We start from the raw sequence: 21,993 nt of genomic DNA, 5'->3' as shown, positions 1-21,993 counted from the left end.
GGGTTTGCAATGCTCTCTGCAATGTCACCGAGAGGTGACAACCTCAGGACTTGTTGGTGCTTGCTATTGAGATGAAGTGCGGCTGTCCTGAGTCCTTTTACTAGAAAATACACTACTTTCTATTTTCATAAAAATATCATTTTGCAGTTCAGTTTTCTCCAGAAGACAATTTAATTCTTGTAATTAAAGGCGACAAATGGTTTTTAAAGTATGAAATGTCTTCTTGTGTCTAAAATCCATTTCTGTCCTGTCCTGTCCTGTCCTGTCCTGTCCTGTCCTGTCCTGTCCTGTCCTGTCCTGTCCTATGCTATGCTATGCTATGCTATGCTATGCTATGCTATGCTATGCTATGCTATGCTATGCTATGCTATGCTATCCTATCCTATCCTATCCTATCCTATCCTATCCTATCCTATCCTATCCTATCCTATCCACTAGTTGTCTCTGTACCTTCCTAGAGAGATACACATCCTTTTCAAATTGCCCCATAACAAAGATGAATATGTCATTCTTCCTTTAGGTCACTGACAAAGGCAGTGGCATGTCACTATTCTGCACAAGGTAACTGTAGATATTTTTACATCAATATCACATTTTTTTTTATTTTTTAAAGTATAGCTTCCAATATAGGAAGGTGTTGAGATTTATCTAACCAGTGCCTCATGATGGGCAGGTAGGTTCCCAATTTTGTGTAGCCATTTGCTAAACAGTCTTCGGGGGACAGTCTGAATTTGCAAGTCACAGTGTATTTTCTTGTGTGGTTTTGATAAATATTGCCAAATAATTCCACGGTACTTGTACTGATTTGTATTACCACCAGCAGTGTATGAGAGGCCTGCTGATTTGCAACTGAAATGCTAATTAAATTGTTGACTTTGTGCAGATCTGATGAGAAAGGAGGAAGAGAGAGAGAGAGAGAGAGAGAGAGAGAGAGAGAGAGAGAGAGAGAGAGGGCGGAGGGAGGAAGGGAGAGAGAGAGGAGGGAAGAAGGGGGAGGAAGGGAGAGAGAGAGAGAGACAAGAGAGAGAGGGGGGGAGAGAGGGGGAGGAGAGAGGAAGGGGGAGGAAGGGAGAGAGAGAGGAGGGAAGAAGGGGGAGGAAGGGAGAGAGAGAGAGAGAGAGAGAGAGAGAGAGACAAGAGAGAGAGGGGGGAGGGAGGGGGAGGAGGGAGGAAGGGGGAGGAAGGGAGAGGGAGAGAGGGGGGAGGGAGAGAGAGAGAGAGACTATCCACGTTATTTGATTTGTAATTCTCTTACGAATAAGCGTGAGCGTCTTCTCATTGGTCAAGAGCCACTTGTATGTTGTGTACTTACCTTTCATCGTCTTAATTTTCTCGTTAGTTTCTAGAGGATGATTGTATGCTAACTGAACACTATCTCTGGGATGGATGAGCAACACTTCATCCTTGCATTTTATCTTGGCCTTGCTGAAGAGTTTATTCCCATGCACACACGGCTGCTCGCCCCTCTGACGTTTCCCCATGCCCTCTGCTTTAGGATTATAAAGGTTGCTCAGGGCTTCCTTGGCCATCTCTCACTTCGTTATTTGCATTTACCTTTTCCTCTTCCTGTACAGTGAGGGGTGTGTTATCCTGAGTCGTCTACTGAGCTCCCCTCCCTCTCTGCTCTGGTCACACACTACATTTCTAGGTGTATTTGGCTCTATTCATGGATGGTCTGTGGTAACCTTTGTGCTGAACCGTTTATGTATCTGCTTAGTCATAGACTTAACACTGCTTTAATTTTTCGTGGATTTACATTTTAAAAGATTTTTATGACCCTTTTTGTTTAGGAACTGGAAAATAAGATTCTTCTGTTAAAAATGGATCAGTTAATGTTTCTTAGGAGTTGTCTTTATGAGGCTGAATTTGCCTTTCCGGAAGCACAGCGTGGATTTCCAGTCATTGTTTAGATTCCTCAGTTCTGTTGTCATTCAGTCTTACCTGTTCCCTCACAAACCCATTCTAAACTTTCTTGCGTGAGTGCTATTGAAGGCACTATTTTGACACTTAAATACTGTAAATAGTCATCATATCTGACATATTTATAAATATATCTCAAGAATATCTATAATCTGATGGATACAGGTATTTAATTTGCAGCTGGTGTTATCACTGAATTCTACTTGTGACATGTGTTTCAGTTGATATTTGTTTTCCCAGATATACTAATAATCTTGTTTTTTTTTCCCTTGTGGATAAAATCTATGTCTTCTAATGACCTTTTCTATTTCATTTTTTTTTTTATTAACTTGAGTATTTCTTATATACATTTCGAGTGTTATTCCCTTTCCCGGTTTCCGGGCAAACATCCCCCTCCCCCCTCCCCTTCCTTATGGGTGTTCCCCTCCCAACCCTCCCCCCATTGCCGCCCTCCCCCCATAGACTAGTTCACTGGGGGTTCAGTCTTAGCAGGACCCAGAGCTTCCCCTTCCACTGGTGCTCTTACTAGGATATTCATTGCTACCTATGGGGTCAGAGTCCAGGGTCAGTCCATGTATAGTCTTTAGGTAGTGGCTTAGTCCCTGGAAGCTCTGGTTGCTTGGCATTGTTGTACTTTTGGGGTCTCGAGTCCCTTCAAGCTCTTCCAGTTCTTTCTCTGATTCCTTCAATAGGGGACCTATTCTCAGTTCAGTGGTTTGCTGCTGGCATTCGCCTCTATATTTGCTGTATTCTGGCTGTGTCTCTCAGGAGCGATCTACATCCGGCTCCTGTCGGTCTGCACTTCTTTGCTTCATCCATCTTGTCTAATTGGGTGGCTGTATATGTATGGGCCACATGTGGGGCAGGCTCTGAATGGGTGTTCGTTCAGTCTCTGTTTTAATCTTTGCCTCTCCCTTCCCTGCCAAGGGTATTCTTTTTCCTCATTTAAAGAAGGAGTGAAGCATTCACATTTTGATCATCCGTCTTGAGTTTCGTTTGTTCTAGGGATCTAGGGTAATTCAAGCATTTGGGCTAATAGCCACTTATCAATGAGTGCATACCATGTATGTCTTTCTGTGATTGGGTTAGCTCACTCAGGATGATATTTTCCAGTTCCAACCATTTGCCTACGAATTTCATAAACTCGTTGTTTTTGATAGCTGAGTAATATTCCATTGTGTAGATGTACCACATTTTCTGTATCCATTCCTCTGTTGAAGGGCATCTGGGTTCTTTCCATTTTCTGGCTATTATAAATAAGGCTGCGATGAACATAGTGGAGCACGTGTCTCTTTTATATGTTGAGGCATCTTTTGGGTATATGCCCAAGAGAGGTATAGCTGGATCCTCAGGCAGTTCAATGTCCAATTTTCTGAGGAACCTCCAGACTGATTTCCAGAATGGTTTTACCAGTCTGCAATCCCACCAACAATGGAGGAGTGTTCCTCTTTCTCCACATCCTCGCCAGCATCTGCTGTCACCTGAGTTTTTGATCTTAGCCAATCGCACTGGTGTGAGGTGAAATCTCAGGGTTGTTTTGATTTGCATTTCCCTTATGACTAAAGATGTTGAACATTTCTTTAGGTGTTTCTCCGCCATTCGGCATTCCTCAGCTGTGAATTCTTTGTTTAGCTCTGAACCCCATTTTTTAATAGGGTTATTTGTTTCCCTGCGGTCTAACTTCTTGAGTTCTTTGTATATTTTGGATATAAGGCCTCTATCTGTTGTAGGATTGGTAAAGATCTTTTCCCAATCTGTTGGTTGCCGTTTTGTCCTAACCACAGTGTCCTTTGCCTTACAGAAGCTTTGCAGTTTTATGAGATCCCATTTGTCGATTCTTGATCTTAGAGCATAAGCCATTGGTGTTTTGTTCAGGAAATTTTTTCCAGTGCCCATGTGTTCCAGATGCTTCCCTAGTTTTTCTTCTATTAGTTTGAGTGTGTCTGGTTTGATGTGGAGGTCCTTGATCCACTTGGACTTAAGCTTTGTACAGGGTGATAAGCATGGATCGATCTGCATTCTTCTACATGTTGCCCTCCAGTTGAACCAGCACCATTTGCTGAAAATGCTATCTTTTTTCCATTGGATGGTTTTGGCTCCTTTGTCAAAAATCAAGTGACCATAGGTGTGTGGGTTCATTTCTGGGTCTTCAATTCTATTCCATTGGTCTATCTGTCTGTCTCTGTACCAATACCATGCAGTTTTTATCACTATTGCTCTGTAATACTGCTTGAGTTCAGGGATAGTGATTCCCCCTGAAGTCCTCTTATTGTTGAGGATAGCTTTAGCTATCCTGGGTTTTTTGTTATTCCAGATGAATTTGCAAATTGTTCTGTCTAACTCTTTGAAGAATTGGATTGGTATTTTGATGGGGATTGCATTGAATCTGTAGATTGCTTTTGGTAAAATGGCCATTTTTACTATATTACTCCTGCCAATCCATGAGCATGGGAGATCTTTCCATCTTCTGAGGTCTTCTTCAATTTCTTTCCTCAGTGTCTTGAAGTTCTTATTGTACAGATCTTTTACTTGCTTGGTTAAAGTCACACCGAGGTACTTTATATTATTTGGGTCTATTATGAAGGGTGTCGTTTCCCTAATTTCTTTCTCGGCTTGTTTCTCTTTTGTATAGAGGAAGGCAACTGATTTATTTGAGTTAATTTTATACCCAGCCACTTTGCTGAAGTTGTTTATCAGCTTTAGTAGTTCTCTGGTGGAACTTTTGGGATCACTTAAATATACTATCATGTCATCTGCAAATAGTGATATTTTGACCTCTTCTTTTCCGATCTGTATCCCTTTGATCTCCTTTTGTTGTCTGATTGCTCTGGCTAGAACTTCAAGAACTATATTGAATAAGTAGGGAGAGAGTGGGCAGCCTTGTCTAGTCCCTGATTTTAGTGGGATTGCTTCAAGTTTCTCTCCATTTAGTTTAATGTTAGCAACTGGTTTGCTGTATATGGCTTTTACTATGTTTAGGTATGGGCCTTGAATTCCTATTCTTTCTAGGACTTTTATCATGAAGGGGTGTTGAATTTTGTCAAATGCTTTCTCAGCATCTAATGAAATGATCATGTGGTTCTGTTCTTTCAGTTTGTTTATATAATGGATCACGTTGATGGTTTTCCGTATATTAAACCATCCCTGCATGCCTGGGATGAAGCCTACTTGATCATGATGGATGATTGTTTTGATGTGCTCTTGAATTCGGTTTGCCAGAATTTTATTGAGTATTTTTGCGTCGATATTCATAAGGGAAATTGGTCTGAAGTTCTCTTTCTTTGTTGTGTCTTTGTGTGGTTTAGGTATAAGAGTAATTGTGGCTTCGTAGAAGGAATTCGGTAGGGCTCCATCTGTTTCAATTTTGTGGAATAGTTTGGATAATATTGGTATGAGGTCTTCTATGAAGGTTTGATAGAATTCTGCACTAAACCCGTCTGGACCTGGGCTCTTTTTGGTTGGGAGACCTTTAATGACTGCTTCTATTTCCTTAGGAGTTATGGGGTTGTTTAACTGGTTTATCTGTTCCTGATTTAACTTCGATACCTGGTATCTGTCTAGGAAATTGTCCATTTCCTGAAGATTTTCAAATTTTGTTGAATATAGGTTTTTATAGTAAGATCTGATGATTTTTTGAATTTCCTCTGAATCTGTAGTTATGTCTCCCTTTTCATTTCTGATTTTGTTAATTTGGACACACTCTCTGTGTCCTCTCGTTAGTCTGGCTAAGGGTTTATCTATCTTGTTGATTTTCTCAAAGAACCAACTTTTGGTTCTGTTGATTCTTTCTATGGTCCTTTTTGTTTCTACTTGGTTGATTTCAGCTCTGAGTTTGATTATTTCCTGCCTTCTACTCCTCCTGGGTGTATTTGCTTCTTTTTGTTCTAGAGCTTTTAGGTGTGCTGTCAAGCTGCTGACATATGCTCTTTCCTGTTTCTTTCTGCAGGCACTCAGCGCTATGAGTTTTCCTCTTAGCACAGCTTTCATTGTGTCCCATAAGTTTGAGTATGTTGTATCTTCATTTTCATTAAATTCTAAAAAGTTTTTAATTTCTTTCTTTATTTCTTCCTTGACCAGGTTATCATTGAGTAGAGCATTGTTCAATTTCCACGTATATGTGGGCATTCTTCCCTTATTAATATTGAAGACCAGTTTTAGGCCGTGGTGGTCCGATAGCACGCATGGGATTATTTCTATCTTTCTGTACCTGTTGAGGCCCGTTTTTTGACCAATTATATGGTCAATTTTGGAGAAAGTACCATGAGGAGCTGAGAAGAAGGTATATCCTTTTGCTTTAGGATAGAATGTTCTATAAATATCCGTTAAGTCCATTTGGCTCATGACTTCTCTTAGTCTGTCTACATCACTGTTTAATTTCTGTTTCCATGATCTGTCCATTGATGAGAGTGGGGTGTTGAAATCTCCCACTATTATTGTGTGAGGTGCAATGTGTGTTTTGAGCTTTAGTAAGGTTTCTTTTACGTATGTAGGTACCCTTGTATTTGGGGCATAGATATTTAGGATTGAGAGTTCATCTTGGTTGATTTTTCCTTTGATGAATATGAAGTGTCCTTCCTTATCTTTTTTGATGACTTTTAGTTGGAAATTGATTTTATTTGATATTAGAATGGCTACTCCAGCTTGCTTCTTCTGACCATTTGCTTGGAAAGTTGTTTTCCAGCCTTTCACTCTGAGGTAGTGTCTGTCTTTGTCTCTGAGGTGTGTTTCCTGTAGGCAGCAGAATGCAGGGTCCTCGTTGCGTATCCAGTTTGTTAATCTATGTCTTTTTATTGGGGAGTTGAGGCCATTGATATTGAGAGATATTAAGGAATAGTGATTATTGCTTCCCGTTATATTCATATTTGGATGTGAGGTTATGTTTGTGTGCTTTCATTCTCTTTGTTTTGTTGCCAAGACGATTAGTTTCTTGCTTCTTCTAGGGTATAGCTTGCCTCCTTATGTTGGGCTTTACCATTTATTATCCTTTGTAGTGCTGGATTTGTAGAAAGATATTGTGTAAATTTGGTTTTGTCATGGAATATCTTGGTTTCTCCATCAATGTTAATTGAGAGTTTTGCTGGATACAGTAACCTGGGCTGGCATTTGTGTTCTCTTAGTGTCTGTATGACATCAGTCCAGGATCTTCTGGCCTTCATAGTTTCTGGCGAGAAGTCTGGTGTGATTCTGATAGGTCTCCCTTTATATGTTACTTGACCTTTTTCCCTTACTGCTTTTAATATTCTTTCTTTATTTTGTGCGTTTGGTGTTTTGACAATTATGTGACGGGAGGTGTTTCTTTTCTGGTCCAATCTATTTGGAGTTCTGTAGGCTTCTTGTATGTCTATGGGTATCTCTTTTTTTAGGTTAGGGAAGTTTTCTTCTATGATTTTGTTGAAGATATTTACTGGTCCTTTGAGCTGGGAGTCTTCACTCTCTTCTATACCTATTATCCTTAGGTTTGATCTTCTCATTGAGTCCTGGATTTCCTGTATGTTTTGGACCAGTAGCTTTTTCCGCTTTACATTATCTTTGACAGTTGAGTCAATGATTTCTATGGAATCTTCTGCTCCTGAGATTCTCTCTTCCATCTCTTGTATTCTGTTGGTGAAGCTTGTATCTACAGCTCCTTGTCTCTTCTTTTGGTTTTCTATATCCAGGGTTGTTTCCATGTGTTCTTTCTTGATTGCTTCTATTTCCATTTTTAATTCCTTCAACTGTTTGATTCTGTTTTCCTGGAATTCTTTCAGGGATTTTTGTGATTCCTCTCTGTAGGCTTTTACTTGTTTATTAATGTTTTCCTGTGCTTCCCTAAGTGTGTTCATGTCTTTCTTGAAGTCCTCCAGCATCATGATCAAATATGATTTTGAAACTAGATCTTGCTTTTCTGGTGTGTTTGGATATTCCATGTTTGTTTTGGTGGGAGAATTGGGCTCCGATGATGGCATGTAGTCTTGGTTTCTGTTGCTTGGGTTCCTGCGCTTGCCTCTCGCCATCAGATTATCTCTAGTGTTACTTTGTTCTGCTGTTTCTGACAGTGGCTAGACTGTCCTATAAGCCTGTGTGTCAGGAGTGCTGTAGACCTGTTTTCCTGTTTTCTTTCAGCCAGTTATGGGGACAGAGTGTTCTGCTTTCGGGCGTGTAGTTTTTCCTCTCTACAGGTCTTCAGCTGTTCCTGTGGGCCTGTGTCTTGAGGTCACCAGGCAGCTTTCTTGCAGCAGAAAATTTGGTCTTACCTGTGGTCCCGAGGCTCAGGTTTGCTCGTGGGGTGCTGCCCAGGGGCTCTCTGCAGGGGCAGCAACCAGGAAGACCTGTGCCGCCCCTTCCGGGAGCTTCAGTGCACCAGGGTTCCAGATGGTCTTTGGCTTTTTCCTCTGGCGTCCGAGATGTGTGTGCAGGGAGCAGTCTCTTCTGGTTTCCCAGGCTTGTCCGCCTCTCTGAAGGTTTAGCTCTCCCTCCCACGGGATTTGGGTGCAGAGAACTGTTTATCCGGTCTGTTTCCTTCAGGGTCCGGCGGGGTCCTGCCGCTCCTGGGCCCTCCCCCACGGGAGCCCAGAGGCCTTATACAGTTTCCTCTTGGGCCAGGGATGTGGGCAGGGGTGCGCAGTGTTGGTGGTCTCTTCCGCTCTGCAGCCTCAGGAGTGCCCACCTGACCAGGCGGTTGGGTTTCTCTCTCACCGGGTCTGGGAGCAGAGAGCTGCTGCGGGCCGGGATCCGCGGGTGGGGGACTTCCGGTAAACACAGAAAATGCTGGGTCCTAGAGAAATTCTGCTTCCATGTGTCCCAAGCTCACCAGGCAGCTTTCTTGCAGCAGAAAATTTGGTCTTACCTGTGGTCCCGAGGCTCAGGTTTGCTCGTGGGGTGCTGCCCAGGGGCTCTCTGCAGCGGCAGCAACCAGGAAGACCTGTGCCGCCCCTTCCGGGAGCTTCAGTGCACCAGGGTTCCAGATGGTCTTTGGCTTTTTCCTCTGGCGTCCGAGATGTGTGTGCAGGGAGCAGTCTCTTCTGGTTTCCCAGGCTTGTCCGCCTCTCTGAAGGTTTAGCTCTCCCTCCCAAGGGATTTGGGTGCAGAGAACTGTTTATCCGGTCTGTTTCCTTCAGGGTCCGGCGGGGTCCTGCCGCTCCTGGGCCCTCCCCCACGGGAGCCCAGAGGCCTTATACAGTTTCCTCTTGGGCCAGGGATGTGGGCAGGGGTGAGCTGTGTTGGTGGTCTCTTCCGCTCTGCAGCCTCAGGAGTGCCCACCTGACCAGGCGGTTGGGTTTCTCTCTCACCGGGTCTGGGAGCAGAGAGCTGCTGCGGGCCGGGATCCGCGGGTGGGGGACTTCCGGTCCTATTTCATTTTTTTTTATTTGATAAGTATTTTTGAACCTGTTCTGAAAAAGCCACTGTCATAAGTATGTGGAGTCCCAGCATATGAGAAATAATCATAAAAAGGCACAATAAGTAAGGCTTACATTACAGGGAATGTAAGTAATGTAGGGAGATAAAAGCAGTGAAATCCAGGCAGGCCGTGATTTCGATGGGCGGCAATGGGAATCCTTACTGAGAAGACACATCTTGGGGAAAGGGCTGAGAGGTGAAGGAGACAGCCCTGTCTTGCCACCCACCTTCTGTACAGCTTAGAGACACGGAGGATCTTTAATTTATTGGGAATTTTCCCAATGTTTTTTTCTCTCACATCTGTTGTTAGAGTTTCTCAGGCAAAGGCAATTTCTTTTTACTTTTTCAGTGTTTTAAAAGAAAATTTAATCCTATCAAATGTCCTTTGGGTCCACAGAGATGGCCATGTGAGGGTTTTTTTTGGGGGGGTCTTTTTTTCTTTTGCAATGATAGATTATATTCCTTTAGAATCCTGATGGATTATCACGAAATGATATTTATCTCTGATTTCATATTTTTGGCCCTTATAGTTCTTGAAACTCTGGTATGTACGAGTGTGAATAAATTTCCCCTGGTCTCCATCGTTAACTGTTTAAGCAGTGGTATAACTGTCTGATTTTAAATATTTGAGAGTCAGTCAAATCTCTGCCAGGGCCGTTATGTTCTGTATTATGATTCTGTGGTTTCTGGTCAGCCGGGCTGTCCATCAGACCAGCACGGCTGAGGTGGCATCTGCATGTTGTTGGGACAATGGATAGTGCTCTGTTGAAGCTTTGGAAATTTGGGGCTGCAATTTCTTTTGACCCAACCATCATTAAAAATATATTTCATTTTTAAATTTCCAAATGTAGTTGTCTCCTAGCTTTTCCATCAATCTTTACTATATCGCGATTAAGTGATCCTGTCAGGAGTATGTCTGCTTTCTGGAATCTGTTAAGCTTTCCTGTGGTCTAATAGGCACAGAGGAAGAAAATCTCATCTCTGTTTTCAGTAGGAAGTGCATTGGTTCAACCATTTGCCTTATTCATTTTATTATAGTTTCCTATGAACACACTCCCTTGTGTGTCACCCGGGCTGCCACAGATGGGAAGTTTTGTGTTAGAATCTTCTTTAATTGGTGTGCGTCTGAGAACTTCAAGTTCTCTCACAGTCTCTGCTTTATGTGTGCTGCTGTTAGAATATTTAATGAGGAGTCATAATATCCCGTATCTTTAGTCATAATTTCACAGTCTAGATGGAGGTTCCATTATTTATTTTATTGTAATTGAAGTAAGTCCTACACGTAAGGACTTATCTCTCCTTTCCTCATCAATATTTTGACTTCTGGTTCCACTTTCTTTGTATCTAAAATTTCAACCTTATAAAATAAACTTGTTTTAGGCATGTGGGTGAGTTTGTTTGTTTGTTTGTTTGTTTATTTATTTTACAGTGAATATAGCTACGGTTTGCATTTTCATCTTTAAGTTTTTTTTTCTCAATAGATGAGTTGAACTCACATATAGCTATGTATGTTTTTTTTTTAATCTCTATCTTGTTGCTTCTCTGAGTTTTAAAAGGAAGATCTTACCACATAAACTGTTTTCACTTTGTTCATTGAGGATACTTTCAGAACATCGTTGGTCTTGTTTCACGATTTACCCTAGCCTAATAGAATTAGATATTGGTTTCTTTGGACAATATTTGTTTCTTAATAGAATCAAGGGCAAAGGTGCATCTCCTGCTGCATTGTTTTATTGACCATCCAATTGCGTTCAGTGCCAGAACTTTCCCCAATGTTTCTCTAGTGCTTGCCCACATATACTTAGGAACAGCATGCTGAGATGTTTTCTATCTTAAAATATATAATATATCCTTATGTACATTTATCTAGTCAAGCTTTAGAACATGGCAGTTCAGATTTCCTCCGTCAAATGAAATACTTTAATTGAAAACCTATAATCCACAATTCAACCTTTATAGTTTAGACTTTTTTTTTAAATCAAGTGGCCAGCTAGACCATTACCTAACCTAGTGAGTGGCCAGAGTGACTTCAAGTTCTCTTCCAAAGGCACATCATAAAGTGGAGGCACTGACTTGAGGTCATTACTCAAAGCTTGCGCTCACACAAATGTCCTCCACAAACGATGATTCCATTATCCTCGTGGAATGGATAGCTACTGTCCAAGGCTGTGCTTCATTACCTAATTTATTCTTCCTACACTTTGACTTGTATCCGCCCTTCACATGTGAGAACTGTGTGGCTGGGCACGGATGAATTGTTTGTGTGACAGTATGATTTCATATGAAAGGTGCTATGTATTGAGCGTGTTCCTCAGAGCTCTGTGTTTTGAAGGCTTGGTCCTCAGCCTATGGCAATGTGGAGGTGGCAGAGCCTGTTGAAGGTGAAACTCCTGGGAGAAAGGTCTGTTCCTAAGGGCTTTCTCTTGAGAAGGACACTAGAACCCAGTAGCGGGGATTATTCAATATGAATCCCACGCTACCATCAGCAGGGCACTGGTGGACAGACCGGCCTGTTCTCAGCTTGGCAGACTCTCTGACCTGGAGTTCTGAAATCTCTCCACTTGGCTCACTAAGTTCCCATGGCAGGTTGCTGCCACACCGATCCCACACTTCCAAATTCCCACGACTAGTCGGGGTGCACTTCTCGTGCCCTGCCTTGCCTTTCTCTCTGGAACCTCGTTGCTGCGTGAAGGAAAACACCACAGAGACTCAGTTTAGAATCAACAGGTAACACAATCGCTGTAAGCTCTTCTACGTTATAAATCCTCCAGTAGCAGAACCTGGCAGATCCACTGAGGGCCTCTCCTACTTACATTGTGTCCTCAATTAACTCTTCTGTCCAAAGGAGGTATCTGTCGCCTGCTTCTCCTCCTCCTCTCTCTGACCCAGAAGTCCCAGTGATTGGCTCCTTGAACTCTTTATTCATAAGGGGAAGGTTCTGCCACAGAACCCCACTCCCTTTTTCTTCCTATCTCCGTCCTATTCTGTCACATGAGTAACTTTGCTTCATCATGAATGTACTCCACCCACTGTCTGGGTCTGACCAGAGATCCCCAAACAACATGACCAAATGAACGTCGACTAAAATCTCTGAAATCGTGAACTGAAATAAACCATTTCTCCTATGTTGACTATGACACTTTAATTATCGGAAGTGTAAAACCATGCAAGCTATATTAATCTTTGCAGCATACAGAAAACTATATCACCAGAGAGTTGATATGGGGACACTTAAAATAAAATCCACAAGGATTTTTAGATTGTATTACGGAGTCAACATCATTTAATATAATAATTTGTACAGGATATTTTCCCAAGTGATTCTTTAAAAATATTCTAGTGTTCGGGAGCTCTCCTGTACCACAACTTTTCACTTGTTAGGACTGTGAGAAGACAACACGATTCTGAATGTCTCTCTGTTTCCCTTTATAAAAATAATAATCTACCTCTCTAGAGATTATCACCATGTATCTGTGGTTGTCACAGTCAACGCTTATTCAGTGATTATTGTATGGGAAGCCAGACTTCATGGTTCTTCTTGGAATGCCAAGGTGCACAGTATAGACACAGTTTACCCAATCAAAGAGGCCTCGTCTGCAATAAACACATACTGTAGAGTCATCACTGAAGTTAGTGACTTGAAGGACAACAAGGAACCAAGGAATATCTTAGTAGATGACAAAAGATAAAGTCCTGTTTCAGGAGACACTGAGAGTATTTCCCAGGTTTACCGTGACACGGTCCAGTGTGCTCTCTGTCGCTGTGGATAAACACCACAAACAAAAGCAACTCTGGAAGCAAATGGTCCACTTGACTTGCAGGTTAGAGTCTATCATTAAATGAAGTCAAGGAAGGAAATCAATACATGAAATGAATCAGAGGCCATGGAGGAATGCCGATTACTGGTCTGATCCTGTGGCTCTCTTGGTTACCATCCTTACATAGCTCAGACCCGCTTGTCAAGGGGTGGTAATGCATACATGGACTGGGACTACTTTCATCAATAAGAAAACGTTCTCTAGACATGCCCACAAACCGATCTGATGGAGGTCGTTCCCCAGTTGAGGCTCCTTCTCACACGCGTGTCAAGTTGACAACTGAATACCCAGCACATGCAGCATCCTTATGTAATTTTTGAGGCGCACATCTGGAGGCATAGGTATTCCACGTCACCACTCCGGCAGAAGTTGCCAAAGCCTGTGGTTTCCACTTAAGGTTGTTTCTATGCAAATCACAATTGGAACGCATTTGAATAACTTTGCCCTCTAATCATTTAACAACATAAGCTAAAAATTCTCAACTCACCGGTGGGCATAATGCTTAAGTAAGCAGGCTTCTTGCTAACAGTCAGCAGCAGCTATTCTGTGACAAAAGATTAGGACTCCAGAATGACGAAGGAGGAAATGATTTGAAGAACAAAATAAGGCACAGCTTCCCGTGAATCCTTGCTTATTACAGTGATTTGCATACCCTGCTTGGAAAATGTCAATTGTTTTAAGACAATAATCTGTTTTCAGGAGGTGGCCTGTAGCTTTGACCGGCATGGGTCAAATCTTTTGTTACTCATAACTGTTGAAATAATTCTTGAGTATTGATGACATGAGAAATTTTAAAATTGGAAACATTTCTCAAAGTGCTGCTTTAGTTTCTATAATAACCACCGTGATTTTGGGTGCACATGCGTTTCAAAATACCTTTCAGGAATAGTACTACGAACAAAAGCAAAACGTTGACAGCAATCTGAGGTTTAATTTCTTGAAATGTAAAGAAGCAATTTTCCTTGAGGGGCTTTAGTGGCAGAGCAGAGGCCCACACAGCTCCATTCTGACAGCATCTCCAGAAATGAACAACCTGATATTTTATTTTTTTTTTCTGGGTCTGTATTATTAAACTTTGTTCTATTGGGGATAGTAATATCTCCTCAGGTAATTAAAATTGATTGTTTTCATTTTTCTTTCTCAATTTCTCCCCCACCCCCACTCCCATATCTCTGGAAATCCTCATACATTATCTCAGGATCTAAGAATGAGCAGTGCAGGTTGGGAAAGGGAGTCTTTGACTTAGTGTTACTTTTCACATAGCAAGAGAGGCTGGCTATGTGCAAGCACAGATGCACAATTTAATAAATACTTATGCCACATAACACGTCATTCGGAAAACTAAGTACCTGGGATGCCAGATATAAGCAGATGTGAGCACGTGGATCTAACCTTAAACAAGAGTCAGGAGGTCAACACGGGTAAAATGAAGGCTGAGAGTTGGAAGGATTGGTGCTGGCCAGAAAGTGATGCATTTATAAACATGGAGATTAAAATCAGCATGTGTAGGGCGGACGATGACTCTGTGATTAAGAAGAGGTCACTTTATTCTTGCAGTAACACAGATACAGTTCCCAGTGCCCTCATCAAGTGAGCCACAGCCACCCGTGACTTCGCTTCACTTGTGTACATGTGCTGTACTCACATACATGCTGGCCAACGAAGATACATACAAGTAAAACCAAGAAAATAGTGCTTATATAAAACTAATATGTTATTGGATTGCCACTTCTTGTTGTGAAATATATTATAAATGCTTGGAACTTATGGAGCCTTCAAGGGAGCCTGCGTAAATCTCAAGGAAATGGTTGAATGTCCGTTAGAACTTGCACAGGATACATTTGGAAGAGAACCAAATGGTGGCACCGATGCAAGGCTTTGTTCAAGGAGTAGAGAGTCATGGGCTTTAAAATGTAAGAGTGAAACTCCATTATTATTATTATTGTTATTGTTGTTGTTGTTGTTGTTGTTATTTTGCTTTGTAAGTTAGTGGTAAAACTGCAAGACTCCTATGCCAGAGAAAACAGAGATTCTGCCTTTGGACTGCAATTTAAGTTCAAAACACAACTGATTGAAATAGGGAATGGAGTGGCCCCCTGTCACTATGGTAAATGGACAAAACACATCTATGTTCATCTTAAATTGAAGACCATATTCTCAGGGGTTTCAATCTCTTTAGAAATGGTTAGGGAGAAAACAGTAAGGTCTTAGCATTAAAAAGGCATTATCATTTGGCACTGAAGACATTACCAGCCGATCGTCCCTACGATTACATACACAGTCACTGCCCATGGTAATTGTGATGGATTCACTTGCCTGGGTCCACAAATGGAGAGTCTTCAAGGGTCTGTTGTATATGTTCAGAGAGAAAAAAACTGAGTACACAATCACTCTGAAAGGAAAAAAGATAAAATACAATAGTATTTATGAATATTTCTCATATTTACCTATTAATCCTGTTCACTCTTGCATGAGAACGGTGCTATTATCACATGATTTTTAATGAGTACCTGTTATCAATTCCATAAACAGAAAAAGTTTGATTTGCAACCGTACTGTCAATATTGTTCTGCCATGTCTAGTCTTTTTACATGGCTTGAGATAAATTATATTTCTTCAAGAGATTCAAGGTTGTGTTGCTGGAGGTCATCATAAATGTTTATGTTCTGTAATTGTATAATTATCCATAAATCTCACATCTCCCTGTCCTGGAAAACATAAAGTTTTAGATAAAGCTTCCTGAGAAAAAATTGCTCTCCACATGACATAGTTGCTGGCTTTGTGAGAAACCATTACTCAAGGTTCGATTCGGAGAATGTTAACTGACGATTAAACTCCTCAGAATGGAGGAATAAGGGGGCATATTGAGAGACAGGTAAATGCATAAGGTAATGTCTTTCTTTGGGACACTCTAGGGGAGAAATAGCATTAAAGGGAATGAATTCTAACTGTGCTCATTTTAGTAATAAAAGTAGAGATCACCACAAATAAATTTCTATTTAACTTGAACTCCAAATGTAAGCACGCCTGCTTAATCCGAGAATAGCCTTTCCTTAGTGAAACTGGCATTTATTTTGTTATTAACTCTCACATAGTCAATGCACTTCCTCCTCCAAAGACATCCTATGATTGTGTAAAGGACACACTGAATTATTAAGTCCATCATCTACGTGCGCGCCAATGTGGTATTATCTATTAAGGCTACCCAGGTCAGCCTTCTCTCTTTCTGTTCAATGGTCTTTCAATCCTCCATCAGGATTACTTCCAAGGCTGACCTCTCTCCTGATAACTTTATTTCCACTATTAAAACTGCCATTGATTCTATGGACACACACAATTACAGTCCTTCCTTCTTGCTACAATGGAAGAAATGGCTGCTTTTCATCTTGCTCTCCCACAAATCCACACACTGACCTGGCAAGTCTCAGAACCACAGAAAGAGATCTGATGGGGAGACGGTGTCATTCGGGATACAACTAGTTATACAGTATGGCAGACTGAATAAGCACAGCCCTCTTCGCTCATATGTATAGATACTTGGTCCCCAGTTGATGGAACTCTTTGGGAAGGATTAGGAGGTGGGACCTTTGTTGGAGGAGGTTTGGCACAGGAAGCAGGCTTTAAGGTTTCGGAAGCCCTCTCCATTCCTACTCAGATCTTTCTCTGTCTCTTGCTTGTAGATCGGATGTGACCTCTCAGCTATTGATCCAGTATCATGCCTGGTTGCCTGCTGCCATGCTCTCTGTCATGGTGACCATGGACTTTATGTCTTTGTAACGACAAGTCCCAGTAAAAATGTCCTTTTATAAATCGACTTGGTCATGGTGTCTCTTCACAGCAATAGAAAAGTAACTACAGTATCTAGGATGGGATCCTTGAATCCAATGTTATTGGTACTGTCATAAAAAGGGACAGTTTGGATATTACAAAGAGAACACTACAAACAGACCCTGGACGAATCTAGCATAGCTTCTTCTGTTGGGTTATGAGAAGGATCCTCTGATGCCAATGTACTGGTTTTAGACACCAACTGACAGAATGTTCAGATAACCCGTTTATGCCCCAATGGTGTGACATTTTGTTACAGCAGCCCTAGAGCACCAGACAGTGCTGAACCCCTTGCCAGCTGCCTGACTATTTTTTATCCCCCATCCCCGTAGGAACCCAATCTATTCATTAACTCTTTACCTTGTTTTATTTTTCGTCTGTGTTAAATATCATTGACTGGAAAGTCGTACAATGCATACTCATGCATATAGAACACCTGTGACTAATGCTGTCCCTGACACAGTGAGCCCACGGGAGGACTCACATTGGGTCCTCTTCACTTTCTACTTATGTTATGGTCAGTCATTTGCAGGCTTTGCTTATACTAAAATATACTCTCATCTTTACTTCTAATAATCTCTATATTAAAAAGTATTCTTTTCAAAATCCAGCAAATATTTCGTCTTCACTGACAGGATTTGCCATTTGCTTTTCTGGTATCGGCTAATACCAGACTCTCTCCATTTCTCTCCCATGTCTAGCTGTTGCTTGTTTCCTTACCCATTTTCCATTTGTCTACAGTTTAAATCTTTCACTTTAAGTCTGTCGGAATTCAATACAGTGTTTAAGAGTGACTTCTTTTTGACACTTTTACTGACTCAGAAATCAAAGGTTTTCTTTAAGACTTGTCTCTTCGGTCCCAACTCTGTATCTGCATTCCTTTGGACCATCCAAAGATGAGCATCAAGAAGTGAGAGTCCCCCCCACCCCCATTGTTCTATTCCTCCTGACGCCAGGCTCAAACCAAGCATATCTTTGGTTCTCTTCTTTTCTTGTCCCACGAATAAAATAAAGTGCAAACTCTGGCGATCACAGCGCCACAGTTCAGGAGTTCCCGGGTAAGCTTCTGTGAAGTAGGTGCAGAGTCCTGAGTAGATGAGGAGTCAGCGCTGGAACTTAGTGTCACAGAACGAAAGAGAAGCCTGTTCCAGGGAGGCTTTCACCAGCCTTGACACGATTGCCACAAGTAGCATCAAGCCTTGAAGTAGATGTCTTCCTTCTGTGTGACAGCCACTTTCCTAGTTCCAGCACATTCCGTTTCCGTCTGAGCTATCACAGGTGGTTGCCAACCATTCTCCACTGTATTTCTGCAGATCTTCCAAAATACATATTTAACAATTAATTTATGAAATTGTGATGGTTACCCTTTAAACGAAGGGACCTGTTCCTGATGGGGACATGGTTCATTCTCCTCCTCTTTACTGTTTCCAGCCCTTCCTTAGGAGTACCTGTGTGGATTACATTTATCATCAAAGATGTTCTGCTTTCTTTATCCTCTTACTTTTTGTACATGCTCCTGTCTTCTTCCTCTCCAATTTGTCTACTAGTGGCCCCAGGATGGTCACTCACTCTTTTCTTGTGAGCCACAGAACTTCTGAGAGTAGAGACTGAGAACGGGCCACTCACGCACAGTGCCGTTCAAACATGTGCCGCAGAACAAGGCGAGATCTGTCTTCCAGTGCAGACTGCATTGGCTCGTGTAAATAGTCCTATTAACAGTTTATATACATTACAAATCAGCCAGTTGTCGAATTCTGTCTCTACATTTTGGTCTGTTGTAGGGTTGTTGAACAGGAGCCCCTACCTAAGGAAATCAAACAGTCCAGAGCCAAGAAGTTTGACTACAAGTTATTTTTCTTTGTTTCGTATGTTTAAAATCAAATCTCACTCTGACCAGAACCAGTTGGAGAAATACAACCTTTCTAGATCTTGGCTGACTAGTCAACTATTATTACTCTCTTTTTGGCAAAAGTTTGAGGTTATTACCCAGTGGATAATAAACTTCTATATTAAGCAAGACGTCTTTCCTGTTAGTTCCTGAAATGTCACCACTAGTTAACTATTCCCCTGAGTTTATACTGCCGTGTCATTGGATTCTTTTTAATCCTGGGTCTGGCTGGGATTTAAACACTAATTCTTTATTGGAACAAGGTTTCTTCTCCTTCTGCAAAAGAATCATGGGCCAATGTCACCAAAAAGGAAGCTAAAAAGACAAAAAAAGTAAATAAATCAGGTAGGGCAAGCTCAACGTCCAGTGTAGCTGAGTCAGGAAGATCATGAGTTCAAGGCCAATGTGGGTTACATAGTGAGGCACCGTCTCAAATGATGAGATTACTAAACATCAAAATAATCATTAACTTTCTTTAGATTTCTTTACGATTCTGCATCTCACCTGTAGTTTGGAAACATACAGGAATGTTAGTGACACAATTGCTTTCACTGATAGCCCACACCTGTGTTTCCATCTGGTCTGGTGCTGCTCTCCGGGGGATATGGCAGCATTTACTTGGGTGACTCTCCAATACCCAGCTTTGATGGTAGCAGGTTTCCAGGGGGCTGTGATGCCACCACACACATCATGGCTCCCTTTTTGTTCATGCAACATTTATGACGTATTTACCAAAATTACTTGATTTTTTAATCAGAAATCTGAATGGAACTTGGTGGCCTATATATTATCTCATTTGCTGCAATAAAGAATTAGTGTTTAGTATCCCAACCAGAATTAAACAGTGTCCAATGACATAGAAGTATAAACACAGGGGAATAGTTAACTAGTGGTGACATTTCAGGAACTAACAGGAAAGACATCTTGCTTAATTTAGAAGTTTATTATCCCTGGGATAATAAGTTCAATCAACCCATATGGGTACACTACAAGGTACTTTGAAAGTATGTGGCCTATTTTTGGTTATTTCAATGACCAGAGAGTTCAACTAACAATCAGTGGTCACTTATCCTAAATTATCTTATACATTCTTTTGTTATGTGGGATGGGATGTCACTTAATGCACCAGTTTCTGTCTACCAGGAGCAAGGCTCTGGATCTCCATCATAAAAAAACAGGATCCCACAAAAATCAAATAAAGAGGAGGTTGTTCTTCAGTAAGTACTTACTGGGAACTACGTTCTGAGGCAAAATCCATGAATTTCTTCTCCAGTCTAGAAATAGAGAGTGCTGGTGCTTAATTGAAATCAGCAAAGTAGTCAGTAAGCCGAGGCTCACTTTCGTGGCTGTGATGTGTCCTATCAAGGAGCAGACTGATATAGAGGGCACATGGGGGCATGGCCAGAACAAGCTTTTCAGGGATTCTAGAACATTCGAGTCATTTGGGTAAGCCTAAAACTCGTATTCACTTTCGTGAGTCTTCAGGAGAATGTGTCACGATCATTTCTGTTTGGAAGGATGACAAGGCACGTAGACTGAAGGAAAATGGACACATAGAAGTAATTCCTGGAGCATGTAGTTAGCCAACTACTCCAGAAGCTCTGAGAATTCTATTCTTCTGCCCCTCTGGAAGGTCCAGAGATGATGGTTGTTCTCTCTTTCATCCTCTTTAGAGCCCTGGCCCTGCATGAGAGGTAGGTGTCCTCATGTCTCTTTGCAACATCCATTCTTTTGTGACGCGCCATGCCTTGGACACAATGTCTACAGACCAATACTCTTTGTCCCTTGGTGTTACACTTCCCTATAGATCTGTGGTGCACTGGACCTCAGTTTTCAAACAGAGATTTATCCTTATATATATTTGTTTTCTTCATAGTACTATTGTCATATCACACATTTAAACACTCATACAGGTCATGACACATATTTAAACATTCATGTGAACCATCCTTCAACATCCCGGCTCTTTGTTTCTGCGCCCTTTGCCTTCAATGATCTTGTCTTGTGTTCAACCAGTCAGTCACTCTTGTTGTGGTCTGCCTTGACCAGTGATCAGGACTCTTCCATTATCACAATTTATAGTCTTCTACTCTATAGCCTCACCTTCCCCACTATATGTTCCCTTAAAAGACAGCAAAACATCTTGACTGCAGGAGCTTTTCAATGATCAAAATATATTCCATGTCTTTATGTCTGCCTTTGGTCAGTTTGGATTTCATGGTCTAATTTTATGCTAATTCTTCTATATGTTCTTTATGACTCCTTCTTTCTTTTCATTCTTTATTCACGTGACAAAACAAGTTGTGTGTGTGTGTGTGTGTGTGTGTGTGTGTGTGTATGTGTGTGTGTCCAACTCTTCAAGTGTAACTGCCAAACGTTGGTTGCTGGAAACACATACACATGACTGTATACTAAATGGCGACACCACCCACCCTTGAGTGCATCTTTAATGTTTTATGGAGAATTCTACGAACATCACTAATCCTGTTACTATTTGACAATAAGACTGTTTTGTTCCTTGTAGTCTTTGCTCCTCAAATTCCGGTATTTCTTCCTCCCCAATCTCTTCATGGGTTTCCTCGTTCGTGGAATAGAACCCATATTCCAACATAATCTGTCAGGGTCATCACATTTGCCCTTTCTTCTGTTACACAGATGGACTAACTCTAATTTGAAGGCAATCGGAGCAACAGATCCCCTGTCCTCCTACTCAGGGTCATTGCTCTGTTCTCTGCCTGTCTTTCTTTCTCTTTATTTCACTTCTTAAATGAATGTGTTTTAAAAGCAGCATGCACGTGTGCTATAAATAAATAAAGAAAATTATTGACTTATATTCTCCTGCGTTCTACCTTTCTCTATGTTTATAGAAAGTCTACTTCAAAGTTGTTTTCTACTTTATATTTCAATTCTCTCTTCATCTTTACTTGAGTCTCTTCCAGGTGGATTTTTGTTTGTTAAAGTCCTAACAAACTTTAATGGTTGTGCTTCTCCTGCATCAGCTTTGTGACTGTTGAGATCACTGATGTGAGCTACCAAACCCATGCTAGTCCCTGATTGTTGACTCTCTAAATTTGAGCAGACAGCCATTCCCTCATTTACATCCTCCTCCCTTGTTGGATTCCTGCCACTCTGTTCTCTGGGGTTCAGCTGATTGGTCTCTCC

General features: G+C 41.4%; 1 protein-coding gene across 2 annotated transcripts in view; it reads right to left on the bottom strand.

Moving 5' to 3' along the window:
- The window catches only part of Pik3c2g (phosphatidylinositol-4-phosphate 3-kinase, catalytic subunit type 2 gamma), a 367,852-nt gene that overhangs the window by 37,354 nt on the left and 308,505 nt on the right, over nt 1–21,993 (bottom strand). For both annotated transcript variants that reach the window (NM_053923.1, XM_039106948.2), the window contains 1 exon segment: nt 15,432–15,507. In NM_053923.1, the coding sequence (NP_446375.1) occupies nt 15,432–15,507 (76 nt within the window).

This window comes from Rattus norvegicus, chromosome 4 (genome assembly GCF_036323735.1).
Source record: "Rattus norvegicus strain BN/NHsdMcwi chromosome 4, GRCr8, whole genome shotgun sequence".
NCBI lineage: Eukaryota > Metazoa > Chordata > Mammalia > Rodentia > Muridae > Rattus > Rattus norvegicus.
Note: the sequence above shows the minus strand (reverse complement) of the source record. Positions and strands in the feature narration are given on the sequence as shown.